General features: G+C 43.1%; 2 protein-coding genes across 2 annotated transcripts; both read right to left on the bottom strand.

Moving 5' to 3' along the window:
- Nucleotides 1-2,698: 2,698 nt before the first annotated feature.
- Nucleotides 2,699-5,502, bottom strand: slc35d1b (solute carrier family 35 member D1b; the record flags this gene model as incomplete). The annotated part of the gene is made up of 13 exons (XM_084481598.1): nt 2,699-2,882; nt 2,989-3,041; nt 3,632-3,714; nt 3,830-3,908; nt 3,997-4,064; nt 4,142-4,234; nt 4,326-4,428; nt 4,518-4,586; nt 4,673-4,744; nt 4,851-4,918; nt 5,002-5,088; nt 5,175-5,208; nt 5,315-5,502. 13 exons carry the CDS (start codon nt 5,500-5,502, stop codon nt 2,872-2,874), a joined length of 1,008 nt encoding a protein of 335 aa, XP_084337724.1. The 3' UTR covers nt 2,699-2,871.
- A 585-nt stretch (nt 5,503-6,087) lies between these two features.
- serbp1b (SERPINE1 mRNA binding protein 1b) lies at nt 6,088-14,212 on the bottom strand. The gene is made up of 9 exons (XM_084481530.1): nt 13,872-14,212; nt 12,601-12,817; nt 12,106-12,246; nt 11,055-11,123; nt 10,494-10,568; nt 10,159-10,336; nt 9,715-9,780; nt 9,047-9,244; nt 6,088-8,471 (listed from the first exon to the last, which is right to left on the bottom strand). The coding sequence occupies exons 1-9, from the start codon at nt 14,125-14,127 to the stop codon at nt 8,412-8,414; spliced, it is 1,260 nt and encodes a 419-aa protein (XP_084337656.1). The 5' UTR covers nt 14,128-14,212; the 3' UTR covers nt 6,088-8,411.
- Between the last annotated feature and the right edge of the window lie 726 nt (nt 14,213-14,938).

Genomic DNA, 14,938 nt, shown 5'->3' with positions numbered 1-14,938 from the left:
ACTTGTTTGAGTTGTACGTAGGCTACTTTTGCTGTATGCACGCTACTTATGTTTTTATTTTTATTTGTATGCATCTTGTTACAATACAAAATGGCTTATTACCATACCACTGCTTGGAAACCTGGAAATGTGTGTTCTGGTAACTGTGGCAAGGTCTGGCAACCAAATGGAATAACTGGTGTATGACTCTGGCATAACTGACCACAATGTTTGGGAAATAAACTGCCAACTGCGTAGGGAACTCTGTTGACTTGAAAGTCACCGTGGTGAAATTAGTTTTTTGTTGGATATTTGACAGATATTCGCATATTCATTTCGGGTTCATCAGCGGTTCCTGCCGTGCTTTCAGTCAGTCTTGGCGGACGACCAAGGGACACCCACTTGCTCCTGACTGTTTACTTTTCTCATGGGGACCATCAATAAATCTCTCTAATGAGACACACCCAATGATAATATGTGTTGCACCAACAATTGTTTTCACATCCCATGGGATTCTTTAATCTAATAAAATTGTCTCTAATAAGTACCACCTAGTTAGTAGAACAGTTCTGCATTGGTTTGAGGTGTTTGGGTCCCATACCATGGAAGCTATTGAGCAAAAAGCCATTTTCCATAGGAAATGAATGGAGTAATTACTTGACGGTCCCTATTTGAAAAGCAAGCGGACAGGACCAAGTGGTCGTCCTTTTGGTTGTCCGCCAAGACTTACTGAAAGCACTGCAGGAACCGCTGATGAACCAGATTCACCACGGTTGGAAAGTCAGCGTCCCACATGATGCCCCAATATGGGAAGGATGAATTACTGAACTGAAATCCTGCTTTCAAGGAGGAACAAGCATTACTTTGAAACTTGTCATTTGGATTTGGCACTTTGAAAACCCAGCTATACAGGTCACCCTCCTTCATAAAATAAGTAGACAATCACAGTACAAGGTATAAAGAGTGTACGACAGAATTGGTCAAGGGCTTTTCTGGCTTACAAATGTTTTTTTTTTCTTCCTGCCAAGACGCCATCTGACACATTTAAGGTCTTGACGTGAAATCACGAGGAACCGATGGTACTCCTTTTGGAGAATGGTACAGCATTCTTGCACATGGCTTCAATCAAGAATCAACAAACAAGACTTGACATGCCATGTGCCTCAAGGGCTCGTCTTACCCAAGCACCCTCAATGTGTACAACCAACGCGGCATGATCCTGAAGTCTGGCACACCGGAACAAGGAAGGGAGTGCAGAACCTCCCTAAAGGACATGTGTTCCTGCTCCATCCTTGACCTTTGCCTCTCTTTCAGACCGTAGACCAGATTAATGGCTGAGTCAAGGTTAAATTGATTGGTAGAATGTTGGCAAGCTAGTTTTGATTTACACATGCGCTTTCACGTACTACTCTTATCGTTCTCCCATTTCTTCTAGCATTACTATTTTTACATTACATTTAAAGCTGCTGTTTACTGCTGTCTACAGTTTGGCTCACATTTGATTGTGTGAAATGTGGTTAAAGTATGTAGAATGCTGTGTTAACCTAGTTTCCTCTTGCATTGTTGGGCGCCTTGCACCCCTAGTTTGGTAGGTGGTTTGTTGGGGGGCAATTGTGCTGTGACTTTTGCATTGTAGTTGAATATGCGTTGGACTTGAGGTTGGTATTCCTTAACATATTCACTGTCAAATTCTTCTGCTTCAGTTTTACCAATTTTCAATTGACAAATTTCTAATTTATATTATTTTGTGAGATACCTAGAATACCTAAACTATGTAACCTAATGCCTAAACCTTGACAATCACTAACTTAATACCTAAACTCAAAACATAAACCTTAACCTAATACCATACCCCCTCTCAAATCATGCCTAAATGTAAATATAACTAACTGTATACCTCAAACCTACAATCCTTAACTTGACCATTTTAAACTTTATACCAAACATCCTTCATCTTATATCAAATGCAGAATCGTTTCGAACTATAGCTTAACTTCTCTTAAAGGGAGATAAAGTTTCCACAACTACAGTATTCCAGCACAAATGTTCTAAGACACTGACTTTTGCACGCATGCCGTACAGGGCATCGGGACTGAACCAAGTGGAGCCACGCCAGTGTCTGACCCTTATGTAGTCCATGAATCCAGCTTTGGTATTTCAAAAAAATTCTAGCTTGATCCCCTTTTAAGGTTTCTCCCTTTTCCCCACCGAGGTTTGAGTTTTAATCCTCAAGGGCTTAAACTGAGCTAGAGATTATATATTTGATGACATAATACCTGTTGCATCATATAAACATGACTATGTATAATTTGTTTTTTTGTTGACTTTTAGCTACAACTAGAGTTTGCTGCACATTTATTTCTGTACTGGGTTCGATCTTCGGAACTCTTACGAATTTCAGTGGGTTCATTCCATGATCTTGACGCAATACTTCTTTGCTTGGACTTCAATTATGCAAATGAGTTACAGCTAGCCCATGTTTTAAACATTGTTGATCCATGCCCTTTTATGGGATGGAGCACAGGGTGTACATTTTTTATATATGTAATCACCCACTCTAAACCTGGCAGGCTTTTACGTAGCAAGGGCTCAATCAGTTGTCAGGCGTCTAGTAGGCATGTAAATGCTGACTAGGCTTAGAATCCTAGGGGAAACATGATGGACCATTTTATTAAGTTCAAACAAGACACATGTTCCCATCAACCATTTGTATCTCTTGCCATTTATTCATGAATATAAAAGCTGTTGCCTAACGGCCAATAGATACGATATATGCTTAGTTGATATTTACTATACATTTATCATTACCTGTACATTAAACATGTTGATATATTTATTAATTAAAACTCAGTCGTGCATTTTCTTCCATGGAGAATATTGTGCATCTTCGTTCTAGGTATTTTCTGGGAAATACAAATGGCACATATTTCAGAAACTTTAGAACTTGCAATTCACTACACTACATTTCAATTTGACTGATGGCAGAAAAATAACCCAAGTTTTTCTTACTTGATTGTTCCCGTGTGAAGATGATGTGAGAGTACACCAAGCTTCCAGCAATACTGTGGTAGGGAAAAGATGGTCGTTTTATATCTTGACAATCAGTATGTTTACATGCATGGCTTAATCCGATTAAAGCCATAGTTCGACAATGCTCTACAATTGGGCAACTGCAATTGTCCGAGTATACATGGCGGTGAGTAAATCGATTCATTGGCCGAAGCGTGTCATTCCCCGGTACGATAGGTGGCACCGTACTACTAGTGGTAATAGAGCCACCGGTTAACCTCTTTACGTCACCAGCAACAACAAACTCAGGCGGCATTCGAGAAAGATGTTGTTCAGTAGACAGCTGTCAGTTCATTTTGTGTCCGTATCATTTCTCCGCTCCATTGTTCCGACCTCTCGGTTGTATGCAGACTCCTCCGGCTGCTCTGCCGGTGTAGGAGTCCGCATACGACCGAGAGGTTGGAACAATGGAGCGTCTTAATTCGACTGAGTAAGCTGATTCGATTTTAGCTTGACTATACATGCATCTTAGTAATCCAATCATAGTTGGACTAACCCAATAATTTGACTTTCTTGAGTGTCATGTAAACGCACTGAATGACTACAAACATGGAGGCCCGACCAAATGAGTGCTGCTTCTTACCTAATGTGAAGGCCAATGAAGTTGGTCCAGGTGAATATGTAGTCTCCACCGAACGCCATACCAATGTATGTGACAAAGATGTTCTTCAGAGAGGGAGTGAAAAACATAGTAAGTACTTTTTACTTTTTTGTAGTTAAGAAAATAAATATGAAACTATTGGTGAAAGTCCTGACTCATCCAATGTTAAAAATGACTTGCTTTAATACAGCCAATGATTGAGGTAGTGAGGGCGGAGTTGAGCTGAGTGCAAAGCACCGTGGAATACATCAAGATGAAACTGCCGAAATATAAAGTAAAGTTAGACTATTATATTGCTAAATTAAAGATTCCTCACAATGCATTTATTTTCTTAAATATGGTCTTACCCAAAAATACAGGAGAGGAGAAACTGTATAACAAACATTGCATCGGACCATCCATCAAACTCCATCGCCTAAACAAGGAAGTACACATGTTATACCCAAAGAAGTGTTGCAGATGAGGATATTAACACCACATAAAAGATCTTACCACATGCAAGTCACCTGCAAAGAAAGCGTATGCCAGTGCAGGGAAAATCATGATCAACGCATTGTAGTAAAGTAGACCGTACTTCCCAAGCTCCTAATGAAAAGAAAGTGTTTTTATATATAGGTCATTTTAAAAATTAAATGTGTACATTGAGACATGCAGAGTTAAAATACAAACACTTTACCTTTGAGTCCAACTTGTGCTTCATGTAAGCACCATTGGCTGCCGAGAAAAGATTGTTCAGCATAATGAACACGTATCCCTGGAGATCAAAGGATAGATCGGAGCTACAAAAGAAGAACGAGATAACATGTTGTGACAGGAGAAATAGCAAAGAGTGTGACGATTGAGTTGACGAACCAGTGCTGGCTCTTACCTGGCCGCAACCAACGCTCCCAAGACCATGGAAAATACAGTCAACTTAACAGATCTGGAGTAAGTCTTTCTGTGTGAACAGGAAAGTTAGAGTATTACGTATGTAAATGTTTCCCTACTCCATTGTATCTTGGTGTAAATGTGGACTACACCTACTTCAGTATAAGCCCCTCAAACACCATGGTGAGCAAAATGGCGAATCTCCTTAAGACTGTAAACATGGGCAGACTGTTGGGTAGAAAAACAAAGCCATTGTATGAGAGCCTCAAGGGTGATCAATTATACAGATTATTATACAGATACAGATACAGATTATTGAATGGCTACACCTTACTTTAGTCGCTGTGTCCCGAACAGCCCTGATATCTGATTCCCAGCATAGAGAATAGGCAGGGGGAACATCTGTAAAGGGGAGATACAAGTTTAAACGCAGGAATCCCGCATAAATCCACATTTTAATTTTAAGACATGCACCCGAATATCACCTTGTTTGGTATGGTTAAGTCCATATCTGGGAATTTGATGACACCTAGCGCCTTTGCAGCCCTCAGAACTACAATAGTGGCCAGCATCTGTACGATGGAATATACAATAATCAATATTTGAGCAATTTGTACGAAGACTCATATTGGCTGCGATCATGTAGGTTAAAGCTTACTTGGCCAATTCCTACACATGTTGATGACGGGAACCTGCATTGAAAACAAACACGAATCTTTCGTGGATATCTTATCATATTCAGGTTGGTTAGTTATCTACTGCCGGGGGCTACGAAGTTCAAACAGGCTGGTCGCTTACCTGTAACTTGTGAGGACGCTTTTATTGACCACGACAATAAGAAAAGAGCTAATACCGTAAAACCCGGCTGCCAACAGCTTAAAATAGACGTCTGCGTTGTCAGCGGGGACCGATTTGACAGCGGTTTGGGCTTTATTCGACAAGTTGGGCTCATCGTGCAGACGTCTGCGCGGTTCAAATTCAGCCATGACCACTGACGTCTGTCAAATGACGCGCTGGGCGGGGTATGACATAAAGCACGGTTTACTTATCATTTCGTGAGTAAATTATAATTATCATATCCAACTGTTTACTTATGTCAAGGTTAACCCATATATTATAATATACAAGTTATTTATTATATATTTTCATTGTTTAAAATCACATCCAACACCGTTTACTTCAGTTAGGCTACTAACTTACCCGCAGTTTGTTTTAATAACCAACCGTTTGCTTATACACATCCATTTACCCTAGAGCCATCGAACAGTTAGTTTGCTGATGTAGCCGAAGGCAGTGTTTGTTTGATTGGTTGATGCGCAAACGAGTTAGTTCAGATTCAAAGTAAACAGAATACGTTCAGTCAACTTTGACTACCAGGTGAGAACCAACGTAACTCGCCCAAGGACGACGCTTGTACATAATGATAATAGAACTTAAAAATACTAATGTCCCCATCTAGCTGGCTATCCATATTTCCCTACACTGCCTATTTCAGATATGTGAAAGCCTTGCTGTCACTCTGTTGCTCTTGCCTCTTACTCTAACGAGGAAGCAATAAAAAGTCCACGACACTTGTTTACAACTTTAAAATCACAGTATTGATTTCACACAACCCAACAGTTGTGGGCAGAATACATGGAACACAGCTAAAGCAATTTATTAGAACAGGGATGTTTGCTATCGGGGCCATCGAGTGGATCACCGGGCCTACGAGGTCTGCTCCGGGCCGCCGGCATCTGCATCTGCATCGTACCAGGAAGGGTTTTCAAAGTGACGCAAATAAAGCTTTAAAATATATTTAGACCGGAACCCAGCATTCCCCATCCTTAGCCGATATGAGAAACAAATCCGCATTGACATAGTACAACGGTTACCGGTAACAAAACGCAGATGCTGGCGGCGGGAAGCTCCGTTAACTTACATTACATTCTGCAGCGCTCGAGGGCCCCACCACCAAAAGATCTTTCATTCAGACAAATTATGCAGTGGTGCTGTTGCAAGGATTACAAAATAATATAATATTTCAATAAAATAAAAACGGCAAATATGTATACGCGAGGAAAAAGAACAAAACTATATTTTAGAGTAGGCCTACTGATGCTGATGAAATCCAAGTGCTTCCGAGATCGACACATACCAATACTCCAAGTGCAAGATATGAGCACATGGTCTACACCTACAATTTCTTACCTAAAAAAAACAACACAATATGTACTACATCTGGCAAGAAACATGCTGCGTAGACTTGCGGTCGTCGGTTTGAGAAAACGAGTTCACAGCAAAGAAGGAATACTTAAAAGTTGGACCTGTCAAATTCACAAAATTGCCCTTCACACTTTTTAGAAACACAAATACACTTACAGGCAGGCAGTCTCTCACTGTCACAATCGTCCCATCTCTCATTCATACATACATACATACATACATACATACATACATACATACATACATACATACATACATACATACAAGTGAACATAAAAACAAAACAATGTTTGCTTACTGATCCTGTGGTAACTAGTAGTGCAGTCTGCAAACCATAGAAGGGATGAAGCAGTATTTTGGGCCCCGAGTGGCCCTAGTAAAGCAGTCAACACATGATGAGCGTCCGGGAAAACGGAATATAGCCAGCCAACAAACATAAAGGCATTTGAATTCCATTGTTTTTAGAACGTCAAACAAAGCTGTTGATTGGACATGCTTCGAGAGGTCAGCGTCAACAGGGGTCAAGGTTAAAATGGTTTGAATCCGAGCTTGTCCACTGCGCCTTGGGTAGCGTCAACGCTAGATGGGGCTGTGACGCTCGGCTCCATTGAACTACATTGGCAACGTCGACGCTGAAAGCTCATCACATGTTGACCGCTTTACGCACGCGCGCGCACGCGCACACACACACACACACACACACACACACACACACACACACACACACACACACACACACACACACACACACACACACACACACACACGTAATAACAAGCGTAACAGGGTAGCAAAGTAACAAGTGCATAAAAATAAATAAAACAAATGAGGCATTTTACTTTCACTGCACAACAAGCAGAAATAAAAAATATCAAGCGCTATAAGGAATCCACTGGTCACCCATCCCGAATATGTGCTTTTTACAAAAGGATGGCTAGCCAGAGTGGGAAGAGTCACAATTCCAAATAGTATATATTATATTTTAAGCATAATTCACAAAACAAGTTCCTTCTTCTTTCTTAAATTGTAGTGTAGCTCCACAACAATCAGTGCGTTATAACTGGAATATAAACAATACACCCTGGACCCTTACGACCGCATCGCCTCAAGAGGACCTTTTGGAGTTTGGAGGTCACAACCAAGAAAACGAGACTGGAGGATCCAGACGAGAGACACGGACACAACAAAAAAAACCTCAAATATGCATTAAGTCAAGCAGCACAGGAAAGAACGAAAGGAAAGAAAGTCGTATGAAGTATGCATAACTCTGGAAAACAAAAACGGAAAACACTGTCTGAAAACACTCCTGCTTTCAGGTCTTTTGAATACAAAACGTCTACCAATAATTTGCTTCAGTGTAACAAGAGGTCCTTTTTTTTTGTGACGTGGTTCGTTTGTTAGATTTTTCCTTCGTTTGGTTCTCCTTTTTAAAACTAGAATGTCAGTCTCCTGGGGCGGGGCTGTGGTTCGTATGGGATGGCAGTCTTTTTCATCATTAAAATCTGTAGTTGGTTGGGCGGGTGGGTGGGTGGGTGGTGGTATATTTTTCTGTTTTTTTTTTTCTTATATACTTGAAGTTGTGGTAAGCATGCAAGCCTCGTCAAGGAAACCCTCTCACCCTCCCCCCCCTCCCCCCTCCCTGGACAAAAGGTTTGATGGGTGGGCTGGTGGTGGTGGTGGTGGGTGGGCCTTAGGCCAGCGCTGGGAAGGCTTCGGGGTCATCTACGTTGGGGACTGACACGCCACTGGGCTGGGAAGGAGAAGCATAAGAAGGATACTGGTCAGGAATACTGAACACACACAAGGATATACAGTATATCATTTTTTTTCCACTGATAAACTGATGTGAATAACACTCACAACTCTAGTGCAATATAACAAAAGTTCTGAAAATAACCCAACCTTTGACAGTCATTTCACATAAAAGGGCATGAAGTGCTCCGTTTAGTTCTCTTCGGTGGACCCTATAGAGTAACAGAACAGCACGCCACTACACACACACACGTCAATTGAAGAGTGTGCCTGTTGCGGTGGGTACAACCACTGCTGGCTGTGGGAAAACCCGTCACTAACTGTGTGCCGCTTGTTATGTGAATGCATGGTGGGAATGTGGCCACGACACCCAGTTCGTAACATTCATAACACTGCAAGGGCTTTGGGCTCAGTGGGCAATGGGCTCCATCACCATTGCGTTACCTCATTCGCAGAGAGCATGACAAATAACGATCGCAACCATAGTCAAATCCAGCATCCACACGTCATCACAAGTTGACCCACATTTCCAATCCACGCCAACACAAATAAGCAAGTGGTCTCCATAGCTACCTTCTCGGGTCGTCCTCCCCCACGTGCCGGCCTGGCGCCTCCCCTCTCGCCCCTCCCCCCTCGGCCCCCGCGGGCCCCCCCGCGCCCGCGGCCAGGGCGTCCAAGGTCTCCAAAGTTGATCTCCAGCTGCGAGGTGATGTCGTTGGCGGGCTTGCGGAAGTGGTGGTCTGCGGCTTCGTCGGTTGCGGCCAAGGTTGCCTGTGGGGAGGGAGGCATTTAGGGAGGGTCATACGTCAATACCTAACGAGACTGGCTGGTGCCAAAAAAAGCTAAACGTCTCCCCTTCAATGCGACGGTTCCTTCAGTACTTTCTGTATTGGAGCAGGTGTCCTACTGTGATCTCTGCCTTTCAAGTAGTGTTGAAGGAAAGCGATAGATTTTTCCTGCTCATAGCTTCAATGAGCAACAAACATCCCACTTCAAATAGTGGGATGTTTTTTGTTCCAGTTCATTATGAAGTACACACACACACATTTCTACTGGCTACTTATCAGGCAAGCCAGCACATTTGAAAAAACACCAACTTTTCCTTCAGTCATTTTTGCCAAATGTTATAGACAAAATCGTTTGGTTTAATTGTTTTTGTACGAAAAAATATATAGATAAATTAAATGTCGAGGACAAATGAGTTGCAGGTCAGATTGCAGATAAATGAAGTAGAGGTTCACCTTTGGAAATACTGGCTGGGGTTCTGCTTCCGTCTCCGGGGACTCGATCAAAGCACCGACGGGTCGCTGAGGGGGGGTAGACAAAATATCAGAACAAAGAACTCAGAGAGCCGTTTGTCTGGGAAACCAGTTAAGGGGAAAACTAGGCAGCAATACTTTTTCCAAGAGGGGTCTATGGCACTAAATCATGTTTATATGCACTCTAGTAAGAGCCTGCATATTGCTCATGCGCAGAAATAAAGGCAAACAGAAAACCTAACCGTGTCCAATTATTAGAAAGGGAAAAAACGAATTGCAAAAATAAAACAAATTCACCTTTTATAATGGGAAAATCAAACAAAAAATTTAACTAACAATTGCCAAAAAAGTGAAAGATTTGCTTGGATAAAAAACAAAAAGTCTACAGTTTGACCAAACTCCTCAGTGATATGTTCCACGACTCACGTCCTCGCTCTTGGACTTGTGCAGCACGTATCCCTTCTTCCACTGGCTGTCGGCTCCCTCGTTGGGCTTGCGGATGTTGAACTCCACCTTGGCGCGCTCCTTGTCCTGCATGGCCTTCCACTCGTCCAGGGTCATCTCTTTGGGTCCCTCGTCCTTTACCTCCTCCACCTCGTTCTCCCTGAAAGGTCAACGTGAGGGTCAACGCGAGTCGAGCGCGGCGCGACGCAGCTACGCTAACCACCGCCCGAACTGACCCGGACTAGAGTCCATGATGAAGGAAAGCCAGCGGTGAGCAGATACTGACGATGAAGATGAAGATGGGAAAGGTCACTCACTTGTTCTCAGAGTCAGCCGGTGGGTGTTCCTCTCCCTCGGGGTGAGCCTCGGGTGCCGTCGTCTGTTCAGTCTCGCTGTGCGCGCGCACACACACACACACACACACACACACACACACACACACACACACACACACACACACACACACACACACACACACACACACACACACACACACACACACACACTTTCAGTACACTAGCTTCTGTTGCCTGGACTTTCTTTTAGTGAAGTTTGTGAACATTATGCTAATTAGAATTCACACATCGAAAAAATAATAACACAATCCTCAACTATTCATTGGCTGTTTTTGCCGCCACTCTTATAAAAGGGAAGTATACAACCACCAATGTGCGTAGTCTAGCTGTAGGCATCCTCCAAGTCTAGTGTGAACTAGACTTAAAAATAACAATAATTTAACGTTTTCTATAATCGTTTTTCTAACATTATCAATAATGCACTAATGTCAGGCTTTTCTGAATGAAGTATTCACTTCACTTCACAAAACCTCAAATCACATGAGACACGGATCAGTTTGAACTCAGACGTATGGGACTCACGTTGCTTCCTCCTTGGCATTGGTCCAATTGTTAGGTCCTGCTCCACTACGCTTCTCCTCTGTCTTCTGACTGTTGTGGCAAAGACACACAACCACATCAGGTAACAGAGTCCGGTAGACGACCTCATCGTAACCAGGCCACTAACTTGAAACGACCATCCTGTCTACGGGTTAAAGGTTATGTGCACAGTCAGCCTAATTGGGTCTCGGAGACCTTGCCCTTGCCATTGCAACGGCAAGTGTCAAAACACATATGCTGGACATTGTGGTGTAAGTCATTTAAAGGGCCACGGTGTCACCACCAGGTGTGATGTTGATAAGCCATTGCAAGCCCTTTCACAAGCTACCCTAGAGTTTGTCCACCCATATTTACACAATGGACTGCTGGTGCCCCAAACAAAGGGTCGCAGAGATGTGATGCAATGAACCCGGGGCATAATCACAAAATAAATGACCACCCTTAAAGGACTGTTTCACAATGGGTCCAATTATAAAAGCAACCAATATTTTTTTTATTGAAAAGTGCAAAAGCATAATTCCCATGTGCTTTACAATTAAAAAATAATAAATAGGACGAAACACACAGCAAGCTATAAGATATCCAAACTAAAGCATCCACAATAATACCATCAATGTTAAAGGGTGTTTGAATAAAACAACCACTTTAATAACATCAACACTAAAGCATGCTTGAATATATTGGATAATTAAACGGCATAAGGCCATAGTGTGAGTTGTGTCATGTATTGCTTTGAGCTCCTCTCCTATTCCCCTCCCAAGACCCTGACCTCCCTCACATCTAATAGACCTACCACATCACAAGGATGGGGTGAGCTATCAATAGCCTTAACAATAACAACAAATAATGATAAAGAGCAATAACAAAGTAAACCTTCAAAGATTGATCTCCCTGATAAAATTTCCAGTTTGCTTGGAAAAGCATTTCACGGAAAAACAAAAACGTCTAACAAAGCCCCACTGGATACCAGCACACACTGCTGGAAGGGTGGGTGATGGGAAGGGTGATGATAATGTGGCTGTATAAAACTCACGATTTGTCATTTCCGCTGTGTCTGTCGAAGTCCCGTTTTCCACGAGAGTCAAAGCCCTCCCCTCTGCCCATGCCACGCCCCCTTCCGCCACGCCCGCCACGTCCACCGCCACGCCCTCTTGGGGGGCGGTCCCCGGAAGGCCTGATAAACATAAACATAGAAGGCCTGAAAAACGTATACACACATAGGCTCGGCAGTAATTTAAACACAGACCTCTGCGTAACTAAATATATATTATTAATAATTGTAAAAAAAACGTATAAACATATTCATGCTTCTCTTGGTGATACAAAAAAACAATTAGGACTCAATTTAAAATCCATAAAAAGAAAATATCAGAATATTAGATTCCAACTTTTAATTCATAATTTCACCAAAATTGTTGGTCCTCGTCGCATGACATTTGGAGGAAATTAGGAAAAAAAAAAAGGAAAAAAAATGGCACGTTTACAGTGTTCTTCAAGAGCGTGGGAACCAACATCTATGGCCACTCACTTGTCAGTCGAGAATTCTCCACCACCGCCCCCGCCCCCACCACCGCCACCACCGCCCCCACTGCCCCCCTCGGGCTTCTCCTCGGTGGGTTTGTCGAAGCGGCGCTCCCGTGGGGGTCTCCGGTCCGGTCTCCTGTCCCCCTCACGCCTCCCCTCACCCTGATGGGGGGGGCCGGGCTGACCCTGCTGGTCAGGTCGGCGGCCCACTCGCCTGATGCCTGACACATAAACAACAACAGCCCTGAGAGGATGCTATACATTGACCAGCCACAGAATTACTTTGTTTGTTTACATCGCGTGGTCCAGTGTAGCTCAACTTGCTAGGGCATGGCATCAACACTGCCCGGGTTAGAGGTTTGACACTGTGCAAACAATGCATACCATAAACGTCCTATAAAAGCCTTATGTGCCCTATTGTTTACATTATTGAAATAAACCACATCACATTAATAACAAAAAACATATTAATAACATGTGATACATATTAAACATTAATAACGTTTTTTTTATTTCTCTTTTTTTTCCATATTTATGCAAAAACAGTTTATTGGGAGATATTCGTGTCATGATCAATTGCATTTTTAAGGCAACAACAGCAACAACCACGGCAACTATTTCTGAACCATCCAAGACGCTTACGTAAACATTTTCTGAATTGATGGTGTTGTGCATCCTCCGGGTCAGGCGCTACATATCACAACACACAGCTAATTGGCACCAAGCGCCATCGCCGAAATAACCTTCCGTTTGGTCGCTGTCAGTTAATGTTTAGGTCAAGATAGGGTTGCAGCTGACAAGGTCACACACCGATAATCGCGATACCCGACGGCAGCATCCACCAGAGTGGTGGCAGCGAGTCCAGCTTGTTTTGGTGACCTATCTTTTCTTCTGGAGCTTCCTGCTGCTGCCGATGTGCGTAACATACATCACAAATAGGACATGAAGGCATAACGCACCATGTCTATTCTGCTGGTGGTGGTGGACTATAGCCTGTTTCTGCGACACACAAGAAGCCTTAAGTCGGCAGCATCTATGCAACTCAACTAAGATGATTCTAATGTGTGTAGTCTCAGTCTGCAGAGACAGTGCGGCTGTCCTCTATAAAGACACCCAAAACAGAACAGGGTCCATGTTATCCCCGTGCTGAGCATCACTACAGTGGACACCCAGCAGCAACGTTCACCAAGCACCTGCAAATGACCGCTTATTTAGGAAAACAACAATAATAGACAGGGGATAACGGGGGGATGGATGCGCAGACCCACAACCTACCATCTTTCTTCAGTGGTACCGGAGCCTGCGACTCCTCCTTCTTGTCCAAAAGCGGGTTCTTTCTGTCTTTTTGCGACTCTTTCTTCGGCAGCTTGGCTGCCTGCGCTGCGGTCTTGGTGGACCCAGCTGCGGCCGCTTCCTTCTTCTTGTTCTCGGCGGCTTTAAGGATCTCGAACGGGTCGGATTCGTCGTCCAATAACTGGTCGAACCGGTTGGTCACAACGCAGCCGAAGCCTTCTTGCAAGTGTCCGGGCATGATGACGCCCCTTCAGCGGGATTTACCTCCGATTCTGCGAGGCTTGGTGCGAGCAATTCGCTTGTAACTGCCACAAGATGGCTGGGATAGCTCACCCTTCTCTTCCGGCGGGAGGAATATCCGGGACACTCTGTACCGTCACTAGTACAGTGAGCTACATGATGCATTATGCCTTTACATCCTTACCAACTTAGTACACAGCATGGGGTATGAACATGTTATTACTCATTTCAATGGAATGGAACGCATGACAGATGTTTTCATTGTGTTTCATTAGACTAGGAAGATGTGGGGTTATGTCATTGTAATATTTGCATCAAACTGCAATAGCCTACTAAACCATTTATCACCTCTATAATTGTTAAGTTAGTAAAGTTATGTACAGAAATCTTATGCGCAAACCTTTGCCTCATTGGCAGAATTGTAATTTGGATCAATATGGGCTACAGAGCTATTCATCCATTTACAAATGTGTATTTGGGGATAGGAAAGTTTGAGAAATGTGGAATATGTGGATGGATAAAATAAGCTATAGCCGTTGCTCTTGCTACATATGTTCATAATCAAAAGATTAAGAGGGATTTGTATGTTCATAAAAAAAACATGCATGCAGCAAAGCAACAGCCGTAGATTCCAACCCCAGAGGGTCAGCCGTTGTGCGTTCAACATTACCACTCCATATCACAACCTCAACATCTGCTGCACTGGCCAAAATAGACTCCCCCATCATCACCATTATGATCCATAGATAGAAATAAGCAGGGTGTTAAAGGTTCTATCGAGGTTATTCTTCTCAGCGAAGATGTAGGTA

This window comes from Micromesistius poutassou, assembly GCF_964030765.1.
Source record: "Micromesistius poutassou genome assembly, chromosome: 16".
Lineage (NCBI taxonomy): Eukaryota > Metazoa > Chordata > Actinopteri > Gadiformes > Gadidae > Micromesistius > Micromesistius poutassou.
Note: the sequence above shows the minus strand (reverse complement) of the source record. Positions and strands in the feature narration are given on the sequence as shown.

What these genes read in the sequence shown, in the direction of transcription:
- serbp1b (XM_084481530.1), bottom strand. Translation starts at nt 14,127, where the DNA reads ATGCCCGGACACTTGCAAGAAGGCTTCGGCTGCGTTGTGACCAACCGG. An exon ending in GGAGAATTCTCGACTGACAA is followed by an intron (nt 12,247 to 12,600) that starts GTGAGTGGCCAT and finishes TATGTTTATCAG; the next exon opens with GCCTTCCGGGGACCGCCCCC. An exon ending in CCCAGCCAGTATTTCCAAAG is followed by an intron (nt 9,245 to 9,714) that starts GTGAACCTCTAC and finishes CCCTCCCCACAG; the next exon opens with GCAACCTTGGCCGCAACCGA.